The following is a 26,547-nucleotide window of genomic DNA, read 5'->3' on the forward strand; positions in this document are numbered from 1 at the left end:
TTAAAGAGGGAAGAAGCTCTTTAGGGAGATTTAAAACTCTTTGTTTTACATAAAAGATTTTAAAAAAATAAAAAGATGTGAGTTGGCTTAGAGTAAAAAGACAAATTAGTGGACTAAAGGAAAATAGAATATATTTTGTAGATAACCCAAATTCATGGTCTTATCAGATTTACATGCTAAAACTCACATGACAGTGCGTTTAAAGTTTAATATTTTCCTGTTGTCTAAAATTGGCCATTGTAAACCCTGGTTTCTCACATACCCCATCCTCATCCTCATCCTCAGCCTATTTCCAATTTTCTCAGAAGTAACAAAATAATCTCCTAATAAGTTTAAATGTGATTTAAAAATGTACCCACATATCCACCTTACCTTTTTGTTTGGGAGAAAGGGAGAATGAAGCAGAGAAGAGAAAACTGTAAAGAAAATGAAAGATTAGTATTCTCATCGAAGTCTTAAGTTGGCAAGTTAAAAAACCTTGTACGTAATTCAGAGAATTGTGTCCATTGCCTTCTTCATTCATACTGCTCCCTATGCATGGGAAAGACTAGGTGTCTGGTTTCCAGAGTATTAGGCTTTTGCCTCAGTACTTAGTAAAATTTTTTTGGAAGTTTGGAGAAAACCTGCAGCTCTTTCTGATCCTTAGCGTTTTTAGTGTAATAATTTCATATACTAGAAGTGTTTCAGCAGAAAATGAGCTTTGAATATTTATGCATTTGCAACAATCCAAGAAAGACTGTGGAAACAAGTTCTTGAAACAACCTTTATTTTGAAAGCCCCATTATTCTAAAAAAAATTTACAAATTCATAGTTTTCATGAAGAATAAATAGTAGGTACAGTTTACCAAATGGAAAGGGGACTAAGTTGGTGGGGGAAGGTATGAGTAGATGACATTTCTTTTTCTTTGTCTGATTCCCACTAATTGTTTACAAAAATATACATTAGATACAGTATTTTTCCCTTTCTTTAAAACAATATTTGGAAATTCCTCTGCAGGGCTAATTTGCCATGAGGAATACAAAGACTTTTTTAATGGGGTATCTTGGTCCCTATGGGGTACAATCTGTTACAGTCTATAAGGAGGGGAGAGATGGAGAAAGCTTTGTGGGGGCCAGAAATAAAGTCATCTCTGGGAGTTTTTGAGGCATTAACTAGAAATAGGAGAAATAGTATAGCTGAAACTTAGAAATACCTTTCTTTCTGCCTTAAATCATAACCCAGGGTGTATTAAACTTATGCTGTCTTTAAAAACTATTTAGCAAGTTAGTTTAGGGGAGAAAAAATGTGAACCTTCTTTGAGATGGTTAAATTGCTATTCATTTTATATTTTAATCTAACCTACTGGTGATTTAATTTACAGAACTCAAAGGAAGTGTACACTCAAATATTTGAGGACGTTAACGTATCAACCACTGTTTAATTTTGGAATGTGCCTACTTGCTTGACACAATATTTTACCATCTCAACAAATGTTTAGCCTTTTTTTTCACTTGACTAAAGAGAAATAAGTTTCACATTGCTTCATTCACCTTCTTATGTGCATATGCTGGGAAAGATTGGATGTTAAAAAAAAAAATACTTCCTCATGTTCCTTTCTACTACATCTAAATCTGTTTACCAATTCAAAGCTGCTAAAAAGCCCTGCATTCTCTTGCTAAATCAACTGGATGGCTAGAAACCAAACTGTAATGTAAGAGGGAAAAAAATTATCAATTTATTTTTGTGACAGAACATTCTTGAGAAGGTATAAAATTTTTTCGAGTGTCTGCCAGTTTTCTTTTTTCTTTCTCTGTCTTCCTCTTTTAAAGGCTTTCAGCTTTTAAGCTGATACTCTTTATGTTATGTAACAGTTCTAATATTTTGTGACATTTTGTATTGTGACACTATAGATGAAATTGTCATCGGACTGACACTCTGTGCTGTTTATTCCTTAATTACAACTGTTAACACTATAGAGAAGTGTGCTAATCTGCCAGCGCATATTATGAAAACAACGTTATTGTTACCCATACCAACACCCACTCAACAGGATATTTCCAAGATGGTAGTTTAAAGGAATTTATCAGCACAATGGACGTTTCAGTATAGTTTGTTTTATTGCTCATCCTATTGTCTTCTTTTAAAGACGCAAACCAGTTCGAAATATAAAATCTTTTATTGTAACATGGCACAGACTCCCTTTACTAGCAGGAGCTGCCTCTATAGTTAGAAAAATTATAATTTTTTTCATGTACTCGAGCAACTGTGGTCTGAGGAATCTCCAAGCTGGCTAGGGTTGTGACCCAAAGCTTTCTGACTGACAGTTGTTTCAGAAATAATGAAAACAGAAGGCAGAAAGAAAGGCAAGTATAAAGATAAAGAATGAGAGGGAAGTTATTTGCACACACAGGGTTGGTAATCCTTAAATAACCAAGCCAAAATCCAATAACCATTCCAGGTCTAGTAGGTATCCTTTTTCAGAACCAAGTGGGAGCCCTGCTGAAACTGGCTACTTATAAAATGCTTTATAGTTCAGTTTTTTTCCTGCAGAACTTTTAGAGATTTGATTATCTATGAGAGACAAAATCCTATGAATCTATTTTCTCATAAATATTATACTAAGACAATTAAATGCCACTGTCTTTTTATTAAAAGAAACTATAATAGTGAGAAAATAACCACTTGGATCCTATGACTTGTCCCAATAATAACTGAAAAGTAAAGATTCTAGAAAATGTAAAATCAGAACTACCAAGTGGTATTTACTGTTTAGATGAGAATGGCTAAATGTTTTTTTTTAAAGAACACACAACACTCATTTAGCAATTTATTTAATAATCAGTCCGCCTTTTAATATTAGTTTTTAACACTTCATTTTTAAAGCAAATTCATAACCTTGATATAGTAGTAAGTTTCTAAGTGATAACCTGAGACTTGCCAGTTAGATTCTCATATCTTTATTGTCATTGAAGAAGTAGTGAGACAATATGAATATAATTGATTCCCAAAATTCCTGCAATTACCTGCAGATGCTTTAACATTCAGCTTTACTAAACAGATTTTTTGAAAGAGTATGTGAAGAAGTTATTGCTGTGTCTCATTTCGAATAGTATTTTATGCTTCATTTTGATTTTCAACACCAATAGGATATGGTGCTCTTCCTAAAAGAAACTGTTCCCATTTGGGAATATATTCTTCTACTGATGCCCAGTAAAGAGTCTGAAAAAAAAAAAAAAAACATCCAAAAGTAAAAAAGCATATCAAGCAATTGAACTTGGCTCTTCATAATAGTCTAAATGTTTATTCACTTAAGTGTGTGTGTGCGTGTACACACACACACACACACACACATATATGTAGAATGCACTTCCTCTACAGAATATTTTATGTTAATTTTAGAAAAAAATCTGGCTACTCACTAGTGTTAATTTTCAAATTTCTCAGTAAAACTAGAGCCTGGCAGAATTACAGGTTTTAGAATTTTATTGTGATTTTATACGCCCTCTTGTGGCCAACCTTGTGATTATTACTGGTATTATTTATGGCTGCAGTCATTAAATGTTTTTGTTTAATTTTCCAGATCCCATAACAAATGATTACCCATAATAAAACTGTTACAATAAAATGATTAAACATGAATAACCGCTTTAAAAATAACATAAAGAGATTCGACCTGAGATGTAATCAGGAATTGAAATGTAACTAGTTATAGTATGGGATTCAGGCAAATTGACCCCTTAATTGTATGGGGAAAACATGAAAAAAAAAATGCATTCAATATAGCTTTTAGAAGAGCACTTGATAAGAAAAAATTCTTCCCAATTTTTTTTTGTATAATGAGAAAATATCAAGATTATCTAACCATTTTTAATTCAAATAACTTGAAAGTTGAGATGCTATATTATTGGCCCGACTGTGGTAGTCTATTAGTTGTAGAAGCTCATGCAACATCACCATATCACATCTACAGGCTTTCATAGTTTCTTGGGTGACTGCCTGAAGGAGTCCAAAGGAAAACAAACTGCCAAAAGCTCTGTGTCATAGCAGGGCATTTTATATTAGATCATCACTATCAATCTCATTTTGGGAAATTCAGCCAAAGAGATAGCATTAACAACACATAATGATTCACTCTGACTATTAAAAAGAAAGTTGAAAATGGTGAGGGATTCTACATATATACACATCTATGCATGTGGTCTGAGAAACAGCCTGACATACTTAAAATAAAGGTCATCCTGCTGTGCAAGACTAGCTAAGAAAAATACCAACCGAGGCTTGCAGTTGGGAGTTTCTCCACCATTCATGGCTGGATTAACCCCTATTGTGTGGGCCCTGTACAGGCCAGAGTAAGGTATTGGAGAATTCAACAAAGAAAAAGACATGCCCAAGGCACAACTTTGTACCAGAGTTTCTTCTGTCCTTGATCACTGGCTTTTCTTATTACTCTAGATGACACAGAAAATCGAGGGGCAAATTCTCAGCTTTTAATTTTGAGTCTATTCACATTCCTGATTAGACAGCAAGAAAAACTATTTGAAAAAGGTCATTAAAATATAAAATCAAACTATTCTATATGTAATAAATTCCCTTTCATCAAAAATACATTCATATGCCAAATATGGTTTATTTTTGCCAACCAACTTCCCAATCTGTTCTCGAACTGAGCAAAATAAAACAGACAAAAGCCACACTATACTGCATAACATGTATTTCAATAGCGTTGGTTGAATTTTTGGTAAAGGGACTGAACTACTTCTAACATCAGCCAACAGGAAAAGCACTTTGGCTAGGCATGCTGTCATCTTAAGATTTAGGACATTCTGTCTGTTCTTGTTTAACAGGAGAGTTATTTCTAAGTAACTAGGTGAAAAGACACAGGATCTTTATAAAATTTTCACTTTATAAATTTTTTTTTTTTAAATTAAGATACTTACCAATTACCTACTATGTACAAAGCATGGCACTGTAGACATATAAAGATCAGACACATCTTGTTTACTTTATTGAATACATAAATATGGGAAATACACATATAACCACTAGATAGTTTACAAGGCACTACGAACAGAATAGGGTTCTCTTCTTTTACCTTTGTTCCTTAAGATTCTCACCTCAAGAGAAACTTCCTTGGGCAGTGGAACTGGTTGAATTCGGGTTTGTAGAGACTTTTCTGCTGCTTCTATATCCTGTAAGAGACATAAGCATTTAAAAAAAAAATGTATTTACACAGCACACACAAATGGTACCTGTAATAGCAATATCTATATCCCAAATCTCTCACCCCAGCTCTTCTCTGGATACACAGTTTGAACTGATGGCAGTGGGGAGGTGGCGGCGGGGGCGGGGGGGAATGAGGTAGGAGAACTACTGATCATTGTTTAATTAACCAGTTTCGAATAGAAAATTCCGGGTTTCTTATTTTAAAATAAAGGAGGGAGGGGAGTGGTGGTACTTCTAAGTTCTGCCTTTTCATTTTAAATAGTAAATGCCAATAATTCTTGCAAAAAGAACTTCCTCTAAAACTATTCAAAGTACTAACTTAGCTCTAAAATAATTAAAAACAGCCAGATGGATAAAACAGTCAAATATTTAGATCTAAAAAGTCAGATACCCAGATTCACACTGCTGACCTTCAGAGTGAAGAGATCTAGTCCATCCAATCATGCAAGTGATGTAGTAATGACACACGTTTCACTTGTTCAATATTTCACTTTAAAATTTTATACTTTCACAAATACCCCATATAAATATAAAAGCTCAATAAAGTACCTCAGTACTTTGCAACAAGAACCTTTCACTATACTATCTAGATTTTTAGTACTAGACGTCTAAAGTAATCTCGATAGGTAGGTAGTATATCATTCAGCTGATGGTATTCAAGCACTGTGCTTTAATTTGAAGCTTAACTTGTAGGTGTGGGTGCTTTCTCTCACAGTCACAGAAACACAGGGTAATTAAACTTAATTCGTACCCTGGTATAGACTTTTCCTTGATACATGCATGAAGTACATGCCCAGATATGTAGGACTGTCCAAATTGTTCCCAAAACATTTCAGTCCTGTTTAATAAATGCTCCCCAAATCAGCGCTTATGTTGCCTTGTGCTTGCTTATGTTCGTCAGGTTCACAGAGGACTTGGTTGAAGGCTGTGTAAATTTTGTCTCTCCTTTGAGTTGATAGAAAAGAGAACGTCCTCTGATCCATGTATAAGCACTGGAGCAATCTAAGTACAGGGCTGTTGGACAGACGGAGAGAGATGGAAAAGGGCGTGGGAGTGGGGTGTGAAGAAGCCAGTGCTGAACAGGAGAAAAGAGATAGCAGATGGTAGCGGCGGGAGCAAGGAATGGGTGTGAAATGTAAAAGGGAAAAACAGGAAATTCCCTAAAGGGACTCCCCAAAGTTGCACAACCATTAGTGCACCTGCTGTCTAGAGGAAGGTGATTTGAAGGGGGAAAAACATCAATTTAAGGATAAAAATCCCATCTATTGACATGTCTATCCCATATGAGAAGTTTAAGACACATGCTGAAGAATTTTGATGCCAACGCTACAACAGATAGAGAAGACTAACTCTTCTGTGATTACACTGAGATTTTTACACAGTCCTGGAAAAAAAATGTTTTTTACTTTTATAAAACAAATAGAATAAAATCACAACCCCAAGTATGCCATTATTCTAAGAGCAATTATAAAGTTATTGTTAATGGTAGATCTAGGTGTCACTAGGATCTAAAGGCAAAATTAAAAACATTTTTCTTAAATACCAGAAAATAAGGATACTCAATATCTCTTATAGAAGATCCAATTTACAAACGAAAGAACAGATATGAGAGGTACACATGGCCTGATAAAGCAAGCCTATGATTAGTAATTTGACTGTCTTCTCTGTAGCATTTCCACAAGAGATTATCACCCTCCAGAGAACTCCTTCCTGAAGTGAGATTTCACTTTCTTAGATGTTTTGCTTACCTCTCTGACTCCTACTTCTCTTTCTCCTCAGCTGGCTCCTTTTTTTCTCCTTCATCCTAAGTGTGGGCTTTCTTAAGATTTGTGACATCTGTCTTCATCTTATTTTTTCTCCCTCCAAAATTGTCTCTTCTTTAGCTTCAACTATGCATATAGAAGGATGGATAACTTGTCTTTGTAGCCCTATTTCTCAACCTAATAAAACTAAACTCATCATCTTCCTAAAAATGTACTGAATGTTTAGCACTGGGAATTCTTCTCAACCAGATACCTATGTTATATTCTTTAACTTTTGCTCTTCTTATTTCCTGCCATTTAAAAAGTCAAAGCTTCAGGATGTCTCCTCTAGCCTTCCCATGTCATTCCCAATACTACGGCCTTATTATTACACATTCATTCAACAAATACTTACAGAATACTTACTTGGACTTATGCCTAGACTATATCTCTCTCATTCTACTTCAGTCCATGCCTAACATGGAATTGATTAGTTTTACTAAAAACTACTTTAAATATGTTCTTACCTCAATTGAAAAAAATAATTGATAGCCACTTCACAGAAGATGAAGTATGAATTCCTTAGCCTGACTGAAAAATTTCTTCGACTATACGTTGTCAGAAGGAAAGGACTGTCTCATACAACCTGTAAGCATCCAAAGATCTAACAAAGAGTCCTGAGTATAAATGAAAAACTTAAAAAAATAAAAAAATTACCCAAGAGGGTGGGAGGAGAAAAGGAAAAAGGGAAGAGAGTCTAGCCTTACCTGACTATACCTTGTTGTTTTATAGATTCGCCACTAGCCCATTTAAAACTTTATAGTTATAGAACAAATGAAAAAGCAATCCCCAAAAGCTGAAAACAAAATGAAACAAATTTAACTATCTAGTTGGTGGCATAACAACACAGAGAAGTATATCTAAGAAGTGGTCTTAGAACATAGTATTTTGACTGAGCATCCCTAGTGGGACACACCCTAAGACAAAAAGAATTGTGAAAAGCGTCTTACTGAAAACCATTCTCAGTTATCATATTGTGAGTGGCACTGTTTGTGTCACAGGATAAAGTAAATATGTAGTTATGATGGTGTTGGAAAATTCTTTGGGAACTGAGATTTTTGGTTTGAGAAATGGAAGTTAGAGGTCAGAGACTGGTGATTGTAAGTTAAAAGTCTTACACTCTTGTAATAGAACTGGAATGATTGATATGAGCTCTCGATGTAGTTTCTCTTTAAAGAAAAGTTGTAACAAACACCCCCGGTGCCCAGACTGAGAGTTCTAAACATATTTCCAGCCAAAAGGATCCAGGATTCCTTGGAGCAATGGTAAATTCCATGTCTGGGGTGCAAATGCACACAATGAACCTGGAAGATTCCAACATACCAGAAAAAAAGGAAACTATAAAGACTTAAGATCATGTCAAAGGCATCAAGGGCTAACTTGAAGAGGTTCCCAATTGGTAAAAACAGGACAATTTGAGCATCTAAGGAATAAAACTTGAAACAGATTGAAACAATAGGAGGTCTAAAGATTAGCTTCAAAATCTGAGGAGCTGGGGTTAGAGAAGAAGGGTATATAGATGAAACAAGATTGGATGTGTTTTGATAATTATTGAATCTAGGAGATAAGCATGTGGAAGTACATTCTTCTATTCCCTCTTGTACATAGGTATGAAATTTTTCATAACAATTAAAGAACACAATTTTCAGTGTGGACAATGGTGTAAATGTTACTCCGTAGCAGGATTCAGCAGCCTGTATAAATGAGTTGACTCATGACTGAGAAAGGTAAAATATGAGCCCCAAAACTCATGTACTAAGTTCTCTTTCTTTCCCCCTCCCACACATACCCCTTCCTTCCAACCCAGCAATATATACATATCTCCCTGTAAATATAGTGAACCTAGCTATGGCTGGGCTGGGTTTAATCTTTTAATCTGCTGGAGGGGTAATTTCTGGGACTAAAAAAATAAGACACTAAAGGAACACTTCATCACTCATTAAATGTATTTTCCATTGAAATGGAGAAAATGAGAGTTGTGAGGGAGAAAGAGGAAGACGTGGACCTGTAAGTCACTGGTCTTCCTGGCTGGCAGTTTGTTGAAGGCTCTAACTACCAACTGTCCCATGAAGCCTTCCAGGACATGCCTCAATGGAAGCACTCAGTGCATCGCTAACGTGCTCTAGCACTCCTCCCATTCATTTTTACCCTGAAGTGTTTGTCGGTCTTCTTCATAAGATGACATGCGTTACCCCAAAATTGCCTATTCGTGTAAAACAATATTTCATAGAGAGAAAGGTGAGAGATTACAGTTTATATTAGGGAAATATTTATAGAAACAAAATCTTCTCTCTTACAAATCCATACCAATTATGTTTTTAAAAGACAGATAAATTTCATTTTATTAATATTAACAGGAAAAAATCACTGTCTGTTTTCGAAGTCCACTATTTGTTATGATATATACTGACTAAACTCTCGCTGTGAGTTCTCTTTACTTATATTCATAATGATTCTTTTACTAATACATTTGAATTTTTGATGGAATTAGTCTCTTGTTGCTATTCTTTAAAAACATTGATATTCTTGCTAATTCATTATTCCAAATGCATTTATAGAAATTTTACTGGGTTTGATGTACATTTTGGGGGGACTCTATTAAACCTAAAAATAACTTTGTGTAGAAAAATAATAGTCTCTCTGGACAGGACTAACGCATGTGTCTCTGCTTAAGTTTTCTTTTAAATCTCCCACCGAAGTGTAATCATTGTTTTTACTACCAATCATGCATATATCTTGTTAAGAGCATTCTCAAGTATTTTCTAATTTTATTGCTACTGTGAAGTGATCTCTCATATTTCCAGCTGTATGTAATAGGATTGCTATTAATTTTTATGTTTACCTTTTATCCATTAATTTTATTCAACTCATAATATACTAGCTTTTAAAACAATTTTGGCTTTTTGAAGTATATAACCATACCATTTAAAAATAGTAGTGTTGTGTCTTCCTTTCCAAAAATTAAAACTCATTCCCTTTTAGTGTTTATTATATTGGTCAGAACATCTAAATAAGGTCAAATAATGGATGGTGATAGATATCATCCTTAGTTTGTTACTATTTTTATAGGAATGCTTCCAAGTTTAATGGAAACATTTTTGAAGCATGTCCTGTACTTAAGTACATATCCTGATGTAACCTAACCTGTTCTTGACAAGAGATATTAGGAGCAGTTATTATAGTTTCCACATCTCTAAATTAAGGGATTAGAGCAGATCAGTGGTTTTCCCATTTCCTTAGAGCCACGGCAGGGCAAGCCAGGAGGGCCTGAATGAATGGGGCTTTGGGCCGAAGCAGGTCCACTTATATCTATTTTACATCTTTGTAAAAAGTTTAATGCTAAAAATATTGAAAATCTTTAGATGACAATCTAGTCTATATACTCTTTAAAGTCTCTCCTAACTCAAAATTCTGTAATCATGTCCTATTTATTTCATTTTCACAATAACTTCTATGGCAGAGCCATTAAAGTTATTTCCCAAGTTAAAAAAAAATATCACATGGGGATGTTAAGTACAGCATAGCGAATGTACTCAATGATATTGTAATAACTATGTATGGTGCCTGAGCACTAGGCTAATTAGGGGGATCATTTTGTAAATTATATAAATGTCTAACCACTATGCTGTACACCTGAAACTAAGATAAAATAATATTGAATGTAACAACTCTAATTGAAAGCAAGATTTAAAAATTGCATATACAATTATTCAAAATTTGCAAAAAAATACAGGGAAGAGACTGCATCTGTAACAGCACTGTATCTGGAATGTAACAGGTGCTCAATAAATGCTTATTAAAAGACTATAAGGAATTATACAAAATGTATTAATTTCTAGATGGGCAAGATGATATAAAAGTTCTTCCATCTTTGCTCTTTCAAGTTTTTTTAGTGAGACTATATTACTTTGATAATCAGGGCGGAAATACCATATGATGCTGAATTCCTGTGACTAAGAAACTAGGTTCATTATCTTCCTTTTAGATATGACTATAATTTCATACCTACTATTAAATGCAATTTCTCCATTCTTTAAGTCACTTTGCATCTAGACAGCAAATGAATCCTTCTTAAATACCCACTCATATGTTTCCTATGTCTCTATTTTTCTATTGCTCGAACATTTTCAGTACTATATGATCTCTATATTTCAAGTCTCAACTTACTCATTTGGTCTCACAATACATATCCAACCTCGTTCCCCGTGATTTTCCAAGTTAGTTAGCGCGTGGTCCCATGAACATTAATAAGACCACTCATTCTTATGCTGTTGGCTCTTCTGTAAGAATCAATGGAATGCCTTGCCTTCTGCCTATTCAAACATGGCTCCAGTTTAGCTTCCTCTCTGAGACTTCCTAGAATATTCTAGCTCTCAAAGATTTTTTACATGTACTCCTACGAGTGCTAAGTATTCCACATAACAATGTTTGATCATATAGTCTCATATTTTGTGTGAGACAACCTTACATCATCAACTAAGCCTGTTAGCTATTTAATGTAAATAATTCTGATTTATACTTGTTTCGTTGTCCCCTCTTCCTAACCAGAACTAGCTCAATAGTAACAACCCTCTGGGTATTTATCAAATGCTTGCTCGTTGAAAGGAAGATGCTTGAAAACCAAATATTCCCTGTACTTGCTGCAGGTAAATGGCAAACAAGCCTTTGAGCCTTCTAATTTAGTTTTTCTGACTTTTCACAGCAAATTTCAGATTATCCTATATGTTTCCATTTAAAAATAAATATTGCAAACACCATTGGGCAAGTAAGACATATGGCAATATAGAATGCTTTGGTAGCACTATGGCTGTGACTTAAATTACTGTGGATCAAACTGCCAGAAGCTGAGAAGATAACTGAATTTTCCTCTTCCTTTATCCTCTAGCGAGGACAGAAGATAACTATATCATGCCTATCGATGAAAATATTTAACAATAAAAAACTGAAAACACTGCTTTATAACTTAAATAATATAGCCTTACTACCAAATGTTTTAGTCATAGGATCTCTTGGAAGCTTGACTGGAAGCAAACTTTTAGGGTTTTAATTATGGATGAAGCCATACAGTTCTGGAAGCAAAGTATAGCAAGCAGCGAAATATGTTACACATACGATTTTACTCCAAGTGGGCACATTGGCCAAATGGTGAAGCCCTACACAGTCACACACTTTGACCACCCCTGAATCACCGTCAAGAGATCTTGGAAATCTGTTTTCTTAAATATGAATTCTACGTGTTGACTGTGGCCCCAGTAGACAAAATCAAATTGTTCTTGTTTTAATGATGTTAGTTTTGATTTGGCTCTAAATTTACAATAGGTACTTCAGCTGGATCTAAATTCATGATAGGTACTTTATGGTATTTCAGGATCTCCCTACAAATGGAAGTTAAAAGGTGGAAAGCTACATCTTGTATTTATTACTTCTTGCACAAAAGATGACCTTAAAATTCCTTCTGTAGTCAATTTTCTGGTTGATTGAAAACATTTAGCTTAAGCTAACTTCAATTATTTTCATTTTAAAAAATGAGACTCCATATACCAATTATCCAGCTAGCATGGGTCTAAAAATAAGATGGTGCTTCAGTAATTCTATTTATTATTCATAACAAAGACATATAAATCAAAATTCACTTAAAACCTTTTGGCAAAGGTAGGGAAAAATCTCTATACTCAAGTCATGGAAACTTACCTTTAAGAGACTAAGGTTCCTTTTAAAGGCAGTCTCAGCTGCTTGAATCTGAGATGCCTTTTCCTTGTTCTGAGCTCCAAATTTACTCTCCATTTGTTGAAGTAACATTAATCTTTGTGATACTCTAGGAAAAAAATGAAGATGTTTATATAGTTTTTTTAAAAGAAACATTTTATTGTTTGACCAATATAAAACATTCATTTCTTAATTGTACTTCTAGTTCAACCTATTTTGAAAGCCAACAACTATGTCAATAAGTCATAGAAAAACAGGTTGTTCATAAGTCTTAAAGCTGAGTAAAATTATTTTTATTTTCATTAACACATATACTGTACATATATGCTTCTGCCTTTTTTAGCCTCTCTGGTCGTTTTAAATTATTTTAGTGTTGAAAATGTGTTTTAATTTTTGGTGAAAATGTAAACTGTAATACATATCCCTTTGTACATATACTTATATATACCTCCACACACACATACACTTATATAACTTGCTATACAAAACCTTCTGCTTAACACTTCAATACCCCTGAATCTCATGTTACACATTTAGAATTGTGCTAAACTTCCATATGTCTGAAGAAGCAACAAAAATATTTTTTTCTTTTTCTGAGAGAAAGATGATGGTTCCATACATGAGAGGCTGTGTATATGTATACATACTTACAACAAGGTAAAACAGTAATTGAAAAAAGATGTAAAAAGTTGTAAGTAAATTATCAAACTACTTTGTTATCTTTAATATACTTTAGAAGTTTTTCACTGGTCACGTGTTCATTTTACAAGTTTTTGGTCCTCCTAAATGATTAATAAGTAAATATGTATGATGATAGAAAATACGTAAGCGGTATATATAATAGCCTAACTATTTTCCAAATAGTTGTAGAGATTCTCAAGAAACACTGTTTCATAAGGCTATTTTTGAGGGTAGAACTAAAAATTTGGTATTTGAACAGTCACTTTTGTAAAGAAAATATCTTAGAAGGCAAAGGAAGAGGGCCTGGTAATTAATTGGAGAAAAAGAAAACATGAGAGCCCACAGACAGAGGTTGAGGAGAGGTAATACTAAATATAAATGCAAGACTGACTATATAATTTGCAGGGCCTAGTACAAAATGAAAGTATGGGGTCCCTTGTTAAAAATAACTTCAAGACTGCAACATTAGAGTATTAAGTGCAGGGTCTATGGCTGCCAAGATCACATATTCATAAAGCTGGCTCTGAGTAAGAAGCTTAGAGAAGAAGTCCATTAAATACCAATGTGCAGCCTAGGAAGGGTGAGATGATGGGTGAACTTATCTAGATATTAGTAATGAGAAGTCAAAAAACATAGAACATAAGTATACCTTTTAATCTTTGTTATTCTTAAGATACAATGACATTCCCTAATACCAAAATCTCTCAAGTCAGAAATGTAAAATGACACACTTTCAGATTTTAAGTCTTTCTGTGCACACAATGTTTTACTAATAATGCCAGTACGATTTACGCATTTAGATTTGCCTTTTAAAAAACTTACATTTCTTCATGTCTTTTAGAAAGGCGAATTTCCTGAGTAAAGAAGGAAGTCATCTTAAAGCTTTTGTATAAGCATTCTGCTAAATAATAAAAACATTTAAAGTTACTTATACCACATATCCTCAGCTTTGCAATTTTTGATCATTTTAATACCTCAACCACTTGTTCTCTCAGAAGAGGAAAATGAAACTTGAGATATAATAATGTATAAAATGAAAGAATGCATTTAAAAACATTTTTATATACAATGCATAGTTCTTATGCCAGATGCATACAAGATTATCATGAATCAGGTAAACTCAACATATTTCACAGTTCCTCTTCTTTTTTTCCCCACACTTTAACCTTGAACAGAATTCAAAAGAAACAAGCAGCTAGCACTAAGACTAGTAAACATTTTCTTGAGTCAACAAAAAGAAAAAAAATCCACCTCGTAAAATTCAATGCAGGAACACTATCCCTCATGCATGTGTGTGTGTGCGTGCACACACACAAACACACAGACAAAAAGGCAAAAAAGTATGAAAACCAATTGGAAATTCATAGTCTTTCCTTTCTTGGAAGTCTGCTCAGTCCCGCCATCTCTTTTCCAAATATGAAAGTATTTTTTTGTGTGTGTGTAATTGTGGGGAAAAATACAATTGGTTCCTTCACCTTACCCTCGCTGCTTAGGACTGTCATTTGGGAAATTTAGGAAAGCCCATTTTTCATGGCACATGCATAAGTTCACCTTGGCTGAAGAGGCTGAGCCAGTACAGATAGAGGTCCAGCGAAGTGCTCTGAAGGCTCGGACCTGAAGGCAAATCATGTGGTTGGTTGCAAAAATCGAAGGTCCCTGCCATAAGGAAGAAAAAGACAAATGAAATTCCATCCTGGAATTAAGTATTGGCTTTCCTAAATTTTATGAAATTAAACACGAACTGCTAATCGTCTGAGTGTCCAGTGCTGATGAAAAGACTGAGCTCTTCCTTCAGCACATATGTATTGAGTGTAGGGCGCTGAGCCCAGCCAAAGAATGGGAGACTCTGCCCTGCCCTCATCAGGTTTCCTCAAGGCACCGGGATCTTGTCTTCAGCACCGCGGACAGCAATCACTCGCCCCAGCAACGGTCGGGTTACAGATATTTTCTGCTAAAATCACTGCAGGCCAGTCCTCGCTGCCTTCCTCCCAGTTTCCAATGGAGCGTTAAGAAAATCCTGGAAAGTTAGTCCATGATAACTTCTCTTCTGTTACGCCTGCCGTCAGCAATTGAGACAAACGCCCAAAATTCTGCTTTTCGAACCGAAGATCCGCACGGTCTCAGAGTCATCAGCCCTCCGACCGCCCCACCTCCTGCTTACACCCAAAGGACTCACGAACTTTCCTCATTGCCGCAGTTCTTCCCGCTTAAATAACATTCTCCTCACCAGCCCTGCAGGTACCTGCGCAGCCTCAGACAGTCAGAGCATCCACCCGCGTGGTGATGCAGTGGGACTTCACTCACCGATCCCCACTCTGACCCCTTCCGGAAAGGCGCCAACGTCTGTGCAGAGGCTGGGTCTCCGCGCAGGCCTGGGCGTGGCCACGCCACCGTCTTTGCGCATGCACAGCCGCGCTGACATCATCACGGCATTATAAAAGGCGGGCCTCTGGAGCGCGAGGTTAGTGAGGTGGCGCTGTTCTGAGGCGGGGTCCTCTGAGATAGCCGTACGGAACCCTGGGGAAACTCCATTTGGTGGTAGCTCAATTTCAAGCCCTTTTATGGGACCTGAATACGTTCAAAGGTTTCAGAAAGTGAAGCTGATTTCTTAGAAGCTAGAATGTCACAGCGGACTGTGGACATTAGGAAGAACGTTTCAAAGTAGTTCAAAGTGTTTAAGTGGACATTACAGTCCACTTAAAGTTAAAGCACTTTACTTAGAATAACTTCACCCTGAGCATCCCATGCTGAACGAGAGAAGCAAAGCGCCTGCTGGCTTGTAGTTCGCATCCCCATAAGGGCAGTGATATTGGTTGTTCACATCTTGAGCTTGTGTGTCATTCACTGTAGTTATGTGGATTATCTTATTCATCTAATACCCACAATGCCTAGTAAGATGATAGTTGACAGAAGAGGAAACAAGCTTGGTCATTTAGGTCATAGCTGGAAGCCAGCAGAACTCTTATTAAATTTCTCATAGCCCTCAGGATACACACTTGGGAATCAACCTTTACTGCTGTAAAGTGCATTCAACACCCTTCCCTCCAGTTAAATAACTCTGAGGTATGTGGTACTATTCTTAATTACAAAAGAAGACTGAGGTTCAAGAGGTAAAACTGTCTTCTTCCTAAAGATTTGTGAGCTGATAAAGGGCAAAGAGCTAGGACTTTAATCCAGATGGTCTTTTTTTTCCCCCTCCCAAAATACCTACATAAAATTTAGCTCCTGCTTCAGGACTACAGTACTTAATGTTTCCTTTGCTTAGAAAGCCTCTTCCCCAGATACTTACATAGACTCAGTTCCTCATCTTTCAATGCGATTTCCTCAAAGAAGCATTTCTTGAATCTCCAGCAGAAGATTGCAACTCTCTCTCTCCTCTCTGTCCTTCTCCTGATTTATTTTTCACCAAAACAGAGCAACATTCCACATATCTAATAATCCCTTGTTAATTTGTTTTCCAGTTGTACCCCCTATAGGAATTTGAATGCCCTGAGAACAGGTAGTTTTGTCTTTATTTGCTGTTCTGTCACCAGCGACTAGAATTGCCTGACATATAAGTGCTCAGTAAATATTTTTGAATGGATGGATGAAATAATTTCCTGAAATTGCATTATAACCTAACAGAGGTCTGTCTTCAAGTGATAGGCCCTTTGAGTTAGCTGTTCTACAACCTCATTTAGTAAAGATGAAAAATAGACCCATAATTGGTCCTGTGTTCTAGGAATGAATTAGAATTTTTGCATTGTCATAAGGCATTCTTGTTTATCTTTTACATAAGTTTATAAATAAGGATTTTTCCAAAGTTAGTAATGTGTTGCATGACATAGAGAATAGAGAGTGCACATTAAAGCATTTGTATGTTGCGTAAAACAAACTTTGCTCACCTCCCTGCTTTGTATAGTTTGCCTAGTGATGCAGTTGGGACAAGTCCAGCTCTTTGAACTTTAGACCAGCTTTTTTAGGTCATGGTCTGGTTTAGCAGTGAACCAAGGAATACCTTGTAAATTTTCATGCAGGCTTTAGGAGAACAGCAATCAGGAACACATCACAGACACTTAGAGGTTATCTATGGAAACCGATAATTTATAGCATCCCAGAAAAGTATTTACTCTCTACTTAAAGATCTGCTGTGATAGCTCCCCTCCTCATGACATAGCTCACAGGTGAGCCTTTTGTGAGACATAGGGCTGAAGAGGAAGACTCTGGCAATTGCAGACAATTAGTATGCAACTTCTGTATTTATGAGATGAATTTGGGAAGTTTCTGGAGTGAGATATTCATGACCTGCTATGCAAATTATTACAACCTTATAAGTAACACCTGGGAATAATGAGGCATTCTGTAAATGTGTAGTGAAGTTAATATTTCCTAACCTTGGACTAATTCTGTGTAACAAAGTGCTATGATTGTCCCCTTAGCTTCTTCATTGTTTAGAAAGTACTGTGCCATTTAGTCATAAATTCTACAAAAATATATTTATTAAATATCTGTAAGACGTAGTCTCTGTCCTCATGAGCCTAGAATCTGGCTGGCCTCTTAAGGTATACAAAAAAAAAGCTACACGATGACAATTGACGACATAAAAATGACTAAAATTTATTGTATGCTCATTCTGTACTAGGCACTTTGTATGAATTGCCTCACCTAATCCTCAGAACAATCCTATGAACAAGAGTGCTAAATTCTCACTATCCCCCATTTTTATAGTTGAGAAAACAGGCTTAGAGAAATGACTCAAGATGACGCGTCTAGTAAATGAACCTCAGCTTGTTTGATATTATTAGTCCAAGTAATCATGTATGTTATATTGATAATGTATAATTAAAAATATCATGCAGATTATAAGGGTGCTAGAGAAGAAAGAGAACACTATGAGGTGGAATCATCTAGACAGCATTTTGGAAGACAGGTAGATTTTGAAAACTGGGTGGGATTTAGAGGTCTGTTTTTGTAGTTGGGTGTATCAGGTGACAGGAGAGTGGAGTATGAAAGAGGCAATGTTCACAGAAGTGTATACATGAGAATACATCTGGGTTGAGGGCCAGTGGAAAGGAAGCAATGAGAAGAATTTTCTCTTCATTTTCCCCAATTTTGAAGATTTCATTTCTGGTGTTGGAGAATTTTTAAATAGTGGTTTCACAGTAATGAGGAGGAGTTATTGGAGAAGGTGAGACTGGTAAGTAGAGAAGGGGAAAGAGGACAGAAGGAAGGCTTGAAGATGAAAAAGGAAGGACAAACTGTATAAAGTAAGAAATAAAAGAATTGTAGAATCTTTGACAATTTTAAAGACTCCAAATTATTATCAATAAACTCTAATCATTTATAGAGAATCTTTTTATACAGTCTTTTTAGACCTTGGGTTTGGGTTTACTCTGGGTAAGCAGTTACTAAGAAATAAAGACCTCTTACCTGAAATGGAATTAGTTTATCTTCCTGTTTCAGGAAATCCCAGGTGAATTTGGTAAAATGGATACAATTGCCTATACTGCTTTTCTTCACTTTGAAATAAAATCATTAGAGGTGCCAGGTGGGTACTAGACTAATTAGGGGGAATCACCTCGTAAATTATATAAATGTTTAACTACTAGGTTGTACACCTGATCATCTGAAACTAATATAAAATAATATTGAATGTCAACTGTAATTGAAACATTTTTTTAAAGTAAAAAATAATCATTAGAATTTTACCTTTTTCCATAGTTATAGACTGTTCATTTTGCTATGGAAGAATACTCCACATGCAAAATGTATCTGAAATACTTTAAACTGACCCTTGAAGGGTTTTGACCAGAGAGAATTTACAACTAGATACCTCTTTACGATATTTTGTCAATGAATCAGCTATCAACCTACAACCAATCAGATAAAACTCTGCAATAGAGAAATCATTATCACAGCTGATATCTACATTCTTGACTGAGAGAACAAGGTCATTTTGATAAAACTATGCTTAATCCTAGAGATTTCCAGTGAGAATTTTCATATGCCTCTTCCTTCTAGAGAGAGCAAATTAAAAACTTCACTAGTTCTAAGTCACTTGAAAAAGCATTAGCATTTTAAAATTGAAATCACACATGATAGTTCTTAGCAAATCATTTGTGTGTTATATACACAGTAAATATGTATAACTTTTAACTTCCCAAATATCAGTAATTTAAAATTCAGATATCCTTTGTCTTAAACTGACACCCTTTCAATTGTATATAATTTATAAAGGCTTTTTTATATATATATATAATCCTATCTCTTTGATTTCCCAGCAGCTTTCATTATATTCATAGTCTCTCTGTAACTCTTTAACTCAGGCTTTTCTTGAAGTAGGAATTTCCTCTTTCATAGCCTTCCTGTCTGATTATTTTCTTCATTTTTTATCCCTTTTGCTGTTATAGTGCTATAACAACTTTAATATTGGTCCACTATTGAGTAAGCAATTAAAACCTTCTGAAATGCATACTTGATATAGTAAGCATTGTATTATGTCATTCTCATCTTTTTGTAATGCTCTGCAACTGTAGTTATTAAAAACATTCAGGGCTCCTTGTGCAAGCCATTTTTTAAATCTATTGTTTGCTATATCAATTCACTTGAAAACTTTTATGTAACTTCCTTGGAAAAAAACAAGAGTTGCAGTTTTACTGCATTGCAACTTCTGTATTTCAGAATATAATGGTGTGTAAAAATATTGTTAGAAAAGACTTATGGATTAATGCATTTGGGAAAGATAACTTTTTAAAAATCCATATTCTTCATTTACATGAGAACAGCATGAAAAAGTGTTTTACCTGCCTTTTAACATTTCATGTGAATACATTTCTTCTTCTGCTAGAGCACTAGAATTTATTTCAAATCTGATTGTATTTTTCTCTTAAATATTCCTTTGTTGTTGCTTTTCGGACATGACTTACTTAAATTGAAAGCCAAGCAATTGTACTGATGGTTTATTCTTACCAACTTCCTTAAATTTGGATACAAATGTCAGTTGGGACAAAACGCTATTAAAAACTTTAATTAAATATACACTTGGGATTTGGCTAATTTTATAATCATATTTTTCAGAGGTAAAAACGAATTTTTGAATATCTTTACATATGGGCTTGCTTTTGAGCTCTGAAAAAAAATACAAATAGAAGGCTATAGATGTAGACAAATTAATTCTATTTAAGTTTTTAATGTATTTCACCAAGTTCAAATGTGTATCATGTTGCTCACTGGCTTGTTTATGCATTCAAAAATAATGTTTTAATTAGATTAAAAGTGAGCCTCACTATTTAGTCAACCTAAAATACTTGCAGCCAATAGAAATATTAATAGTACTTTGAAAAACTGAGTAAAGTTATTCTTTTACAATTTTGTAGTCTGAAGAATATTTGTTTGATATGAAATAAAGGTCAAATATATTGGCTTATGTACCTAAAATTTTGAAGAATAGTGGAAGGGAAAAGAAATGGATTCATTTTAACTCTAGATGGCAGTTAAACACAGCTAACAAAGACCAACTTGTTTGAAATACAGAAACACAAAAATAGTAAAACACACACACACACATTCTGTTCTACCATCCAGTTAATTATATTCTCAAAATGATGTCTTGGATTGATATTACTAAACAAACATATATAAAATGTAATTATACACCAGTGGAATAAATAGTGTAGGCCTGTAATTGCAAGATTTTTCAGCTGGTAATATGGCATACACCTGTGCAATGCTTTATATTGCTTGTATTTTATTTTGTCATTTTTACTAACATTTAATTCAGTGTAGTTTCATTTTATGCACAATTATTTACCAATATCAATTCAAACCATATGCCATCAGGAAGACTATTACATATTTAATGTCTTGAAATTTTAACTATAAGTACAGCCTATTTTCATGAAGAAATGTGTTCTATAAACATCCACTCCAAAATCTGGGATAGATATTCATGCATGTACATTTGAGATTGCTTTTACTTTACTTTGCTGTGCATTTAAAAATACATTTTTACATGTAAGTATCTAATTCACTGTTAACTAGTTGCCTTTTAGGGTGCTGAAATTATGTTTCTGATGATATTTATATTGGAAAGGAAAAGGTTGTCAGATCATGCTATGTACTCATCTTAGGGTCTCAGCTCTTTGAATAGACTTTCTATAAACTTTAGAGGGCAATTATCACTGGTTTGTGATTGATATGGTGTCTAGCAAGAGGGACAAAAAGGACTGAAAGTATACCTAATCAGTCTCCTGATTTGTCAGGTGGCTTAGAAAAGGATGTGATATTTTAAAAATACTTTTTAATTGCAAATTTTATATAAAATAACTAAATCTTTTTGAGAGGACTTATTCAACTGACTTTTGTTTCTTGCATTTGGCAGTTTATGCCCTGAGTCTATTTCTAAAACAGTGGATTATTATGTAGGTAGCAGCTGATGGCCCAGGCTAGAGGTCCTGCATTTGAGTACCCAGGCTGTTTATAGTTGTTCCTTGGCATCTTTAGGTGACTGGTCCCAGGATCCCTGCAGATACGAAAATCTTTGGATGCTCAAGTCTGTTATAGAAAACAACATAGAACAATGTACATAGTCAGCCCTCTGCAGCCTTGGATTCTGTGCCATAGATCGAAAGTACTGTTTTCTATTTGTGGTTGGTTTAATACTGACATGCAAAACCCATGGATACAGAGAGGCAGCTGTAGTTCCAAAACCCTGTAGGCCTTGCAAAGTGAAGTTGTCCCTCTCAGTTGCACAGGTAGGGCATTCAGAGCCGCCTACCGGAAGCTAGACTTTGAACACCTCAGATCCTGGAATAAGCATTTACCTTTTGAATTGGTGGAAAAAATGTTCAGTAGGCTCTCCAAGAGATGTAATCACATTGTAGAGAGTTCCTGTGCCCTTGGAGTTATTCCCTAGACTCCAAACTCCTAATAGCAGGTGTTGATTTATACTAGGTTCTTGATAAATGCTTGCAGAACAAAAGTTGGCAACGCGATAAATGCCTTTTCCTCCCTCAAACAACATAAAAACAGTCCCATGTTACTCAAAAACTGAAGTAAAAGAACTTATCCATTTATTTTAGAGAAGTTTCTACTAGAATTTTATAACGATTAGTATACTTGCTGCTCATCTCTAACAGATTGTTGCCTTGCTGAATCCAAAGTTGCCAGAGCTTCTGATTTTTCAAATGAAGACAGAAAGTTGGATTTTCATATGAAATCTTCTGATTTTTCAGTGTTAGTAACTAATTCAAATAAAAACAACAAAGCACCTACCTATATACGTATATATACAATACATGTACATACACACATATAGACCAACAGACTGATGGTTGGAACCTTTAATGTATACCACTCTAATTTTTTAGCTTATTGCTTTTTATAACATGTTATAAATTTGATTAACTTAAACCTTTTAGTTATGGTTACCACTCAAATCATATTTGTTTGAGATTATGCTTCAGTTATCTTAAAATTAAATTTGAGAATCTTTCTAAAAGTTTTCAATTTCATATCCACCACTAGTCTCTTGAGTAATATCTACAGATACCTGCTCCTGTCCTTTGCATTTTGATCCTTCCTAATTTCATTCTTAAAGAATAATCGTAAATTAAACTTTGTGAATAACTTGCTATCGGTACCATGTGCCACCGCCTTTCGGTCTCAAAATGCAAGTACTAAAGAAATATATGATAGTTTTTTCATTATTGTTTTTGTCTTTATTGAAATATAACAATTAGTTGCTTGTATTTACATTGTACAATTCAATGAGTTTTTTCCACTTATAGTTGGCATACGATAATATACCAGTTTCAGTTATATAGCATGGTGATCAGAGATCCACAAAACTTGCAATGATCACCCCACTAAATCCAGTACCCCTCTTCCTCTTACATATTTATTACAACATTATTAACCATCTTCCTCTTGCTACACTCTACAGCTCCATGTCTATTCTGCAATTAGTCATTTATACCTCTTAATCCCTTTGCTCTTTTTTTTGCCGTCTCCCATCCCCCCTTCCATCTAGTAGCCCTCTAAATATTCTCTGTATCTATGAGTTTATATCTGCTTCTGTTGTTGTTTATTTTGTTCTTTAGATTCCACACGTGCATGAAATTGTGTGATATTTGTCTTTATCTGACCTATTTCATTCAACACAATACCCTCTAGGTCCATCAAGGCAATATCTTTTCCCATCTCCTTCCTTTTAGTCTGTATGTGTCTTTTAATTTGAAGTGAGTCTCTCGTGGGCTGCATATGTAGGGGTCTTGTTTTCTTATCCATTCGGCCACTCTATCTTTTGGTTGGAGCACTTAATTCTTTTCCATTTGAGGTAATTGTTGATAGGAATGTAGTTATTACCATTCTTTATTCCCGTTTTTGATATACGTTTTTATTTTTAAGGAAGTCCCTCCACCATTGCTTGTAATACTGGCTTGGTGGTGATAAATTCCTTTAGCTTATTTTTGTCTGTGAAGCTCTTTATCTGTCTTTCAACTCTAAATGATAGTTATGCTGGATAAAGTATTCGTGATTGCAGATCCTGGGTCTTTATAACATCGAATATTTTGTGCCAAACCCTTCTGTCCTGCATAGTTTCTTTTTAGAAATCAGCTGCCAGTCTTATGGGTGCTCCCTTGTAGGTGATTAGTGCTTTTCTTTTGCTACTTTTACGAATCTCTCTTTGTGTTTAACCTTTGGTATTTTAATGATGATGTGTCTTGGTGTGGGCCTCTTTGGGTTCCTGGTTTTGGAGATTCTCTGAGCTTCCTGGGGTTGTATGTCTATTCCTTCACCAGGTTAGGGAAGTTTTCCATCATTATTTCTTCAAATATATATTCAACATCTTGTTCTCTCTCTTCAGGTATCCCTATGACATGAATATTTTTTCCTTTAAAAGTGTCCCATGGGGTCCTTAAATTAGTATTATAATCTTGGCTTCTTTTTTCTTGCCATTCTGATTGAGAGTCTTGGCTTTCCCATCCTCTATATAGGTCATTCAGTCCTCTTCTTTATTCACTTTGTTTATTCCATTTACTATACTTCTCATCTCAGATAATGTGTTCTTCATTTCAGACTGGTTCCCTTTTATAATTTCCATTTTTATGTTTTTTTATCTTTGTTGAAGTTCTCACTGAATTCATCTACACTTCCCATAAGTTCATTGAGCATCTTTATAACTAGTGTTTTGAACTCTGCATCTGTTAGATTGCTTGACTCCATTATTTCTGGATCTCTGTTCTGTTCTCTCATATGGTTTCTGCTTCTTTGTCTTCTCATTTTGGCTGCCTTTCCATGTCTGTTTCTATGTACTAAGCAAAGCTCCTAAGTTTCCGGTCTTATTAGTGTGGATTTGTATAAGAGGTGATGGCACAGTTGTGAGAGGGGTTCAGCTACAAGCCTGTGCCCATTTGAGGCCACCTGTTAAGATTCAGCAAGCAATCGACAGATGCTGTGCTTGTAGTTGCCTCAAAAGGCCACACCAGAAACTGAGGCCAGCTGCCTCCAATGTCAACGAGCACCTGACTTGCTGAGGATACACCTGGATGTGGCTTGAGTGGAGTCGTGCATTGGGGGAGGCCAAGTTTTAGGGAATCCTCTGGGTGGAGTGACCTGTATTATCCAGTTTGATGATATCACGGCTATGCATCAGGGCTATGGCAGCACTGCGTCCGGTGCACTAGGAACAGGAAGGTCTGAACAGAGGAACAATGGATACTGCCAGCATTTCTGTACAGCGTGAGTCTCACCCCTAGCCCTCAATCCTACAGTGTCCCCTGTGCACAGCCGAACCAGCACTGGTGCTCAGAGCAAGCAGGTCCATCACTGTGAAAGTCCGCTCTTGGACACAGCCCCTTTAAGAGGCGTCTGCCACTGCCACAGCCTCTGTCCCACTCAGCCACTGGGGACCAGGCAGGCTCATGTCCTCGCCCCATCCTACCTTCTGTTGTTGCAGGGTGATTTCTTAGATTTCTCCCTAGTTGTATGGCTTGTTCATCTAGATCCCAGGTGATTTTTCCTTGTTGTTTGCTCCTTGTTTCCATCACGGCTTTGATTTGGTTGCCAGAGAGATGAACAGAGGCTCTAACATCTATGCCATTTTCCCCCCAGCCCATTAGTTTTTTTCTACTTTTTTTCTTTCTATAATCATCTCTACAGTCAGAATGGTTTTTTTTTTTTTTTGCTTTTTCCAAAACATAAATCAGAACTTGTAACTTCCCTCTTCAAACCCTATAATGGCTTTAGCAGCCATTAGAGTAAAATCCACACTCCTTTGCATGGCCCTGCATGATCAGGTAGTGCTTACCTCTCCCAACTCATCTCTCACCAGATTTCCCCTCGTTCACTTTGATCTTGCTCAGCCCTATCTCAAGAACTTTTGCACTCCATGTCCTCCCTCCCTGGAACATCTTTCATAGAGCTCTATATATTCTTTACATGTCATTCTCTGAAATAGTCCTTTCTCGCTCACCTTCTCAAAAATAATCCCCTTCCCCATCACTTTCTGTCCTTTTACCTTGCTTTATTATTTTTTTGTATAGTACTTGCCTCTACCTGGTATATATTTGTGTGTGTGTGCACACACATATACATACATATATATATCTGATATATTTGCTTACTTGTTTATTGTCTCTCCCACTAGAATATAAGTTTCATGAAGGCAGGAACCTTGTCAATTTTGCTCACTGCTGTATCCTTAATACCTACACCTAGCTCTATTCTGCATAAGAGAATTATTAAATAAGTGAATAAAAAAGATCTAGATAGCCACTGTCATATTGGGTGGTAGAAGAGAGAACTCAAGTTTAGGAAGGCCTACAGTGACAAAGTTAGGAAGTTATGACACATAGGTACTTCAGTGCTGTACATTTGACATATATGCCCATTATTTGAGTCCATAACCCCAATTGCTTTTTTTTGATTTTAGAAATTTGACTTTCTAGATTGTATGATAGAATTAAAAAATGGTGCATTAAACATGTTTTGTTAAAACTACATTCATATAAATAATTTACTATATTCATGATGTGATTTTTGCATGCAGACTATACTGTAATAATATGAAAACTATTCAAAAGTTATCCTTTCAGAATTTACACTATATGTAAACATTTGAAGTTCCCAGTAAAATCCTGTTTCAAAATGATACTATGAATTGCTATCAGGTAA

At 35.4% G+C, this 26,547-nt stretch overlaps 1 protein-coding gene across 4 annotated transcripts; it reads right to left on the reverse strand.

The window, feature by feature from the left end:
* Positions 1 to 2,806: 2,806 nt before the first annotated feature.
* On the reverse strand, positions 2,807 to 15,744 carry CUNH3orf14 (chromosome unknown C3orf14 homolog). 4 transcript variants are annotated; one of them, XM_016150168.2, is made up of 6 exons: positions 15,635 to 15,744; positions 14,944 to 15,048; positions 14,215 to 14,246; positions 12,697 to 12,820; positions 5,095 to 5,169; positions 2,807 to 3,199 (listed from the first exon to the last, which is right to left on the reverse strand). In XM_016150168.2, the coding sequence occupies exons 2-6, from the start codon at positions 15,019 to 15,021 to the stop codon at positions 3,095 to 3,097; spliced, it is 414 nt and encodes a 137-aa protein (XP_016005654.1). In that variant the 5' UTR covers positions 15,022 to 15,048; positions 15,635 to 15,744; the 3' UTR covers positions 2,807 to 3,094. The 4 variants fall into 4 exon arrangements, with proteins under 4 accessions (XP_016005654.1, XP_016005655.1, XP_036075936.1 ...); XM_016150169.2 differs by having other exon boundaries at positions 15,620 to 15,737; XM_036220043.1 differs by lacking the exon at positions 15,635 to 15,744 and adding an exon at positions 15,569 to 15,614 and having other exon boundaries at positions 14,215 to 14,293.
* Between the last annotated feature and the right edge of the window lie 10,803 nt (positions 15,745 to 26,547).

Source organism: Rousettus aegyptiacus, unplaced genomic scaffold, assembly GCF_014176215.1.
Source record: "Rousettus aegyptiacus isolate mRouAeg1 unplaced genomic scaffold, mRouAeg1.p scaffold_m13_p_4, whole genome shotgun sequence".
NCBI classification, from domain to species: domain Eukaryota; kingdom Metazoa; phylum Chordata; class Mammalia; order Chiroptera; family Pteropodidae; genus Rousettus; species Rousettus aegyptiacus.

What these genes read in the sequence shown, in the direction of transcription:
- CUNH3orf14 (XM_036220043.1), bottom strand. An exon ending in GGAACCTTAGTCTCTTAAAG is followed by an intron (nt 5,170 to 12,696) that starts GTAAGTTTCCAT and finishes TGTCTCTTACAG; the next exon opens with GATATAGAAGCAGCAGAAAA. An exon ending in CCAAGGAAGTTTCTCTTGAG is followed by an intron (nt 3,200 to 5,094) that starts GTGAGAATCTTA and finishes TTTTTTTTTCAG; the next exon opens with ACTCTTTACTGGGCATCAGT.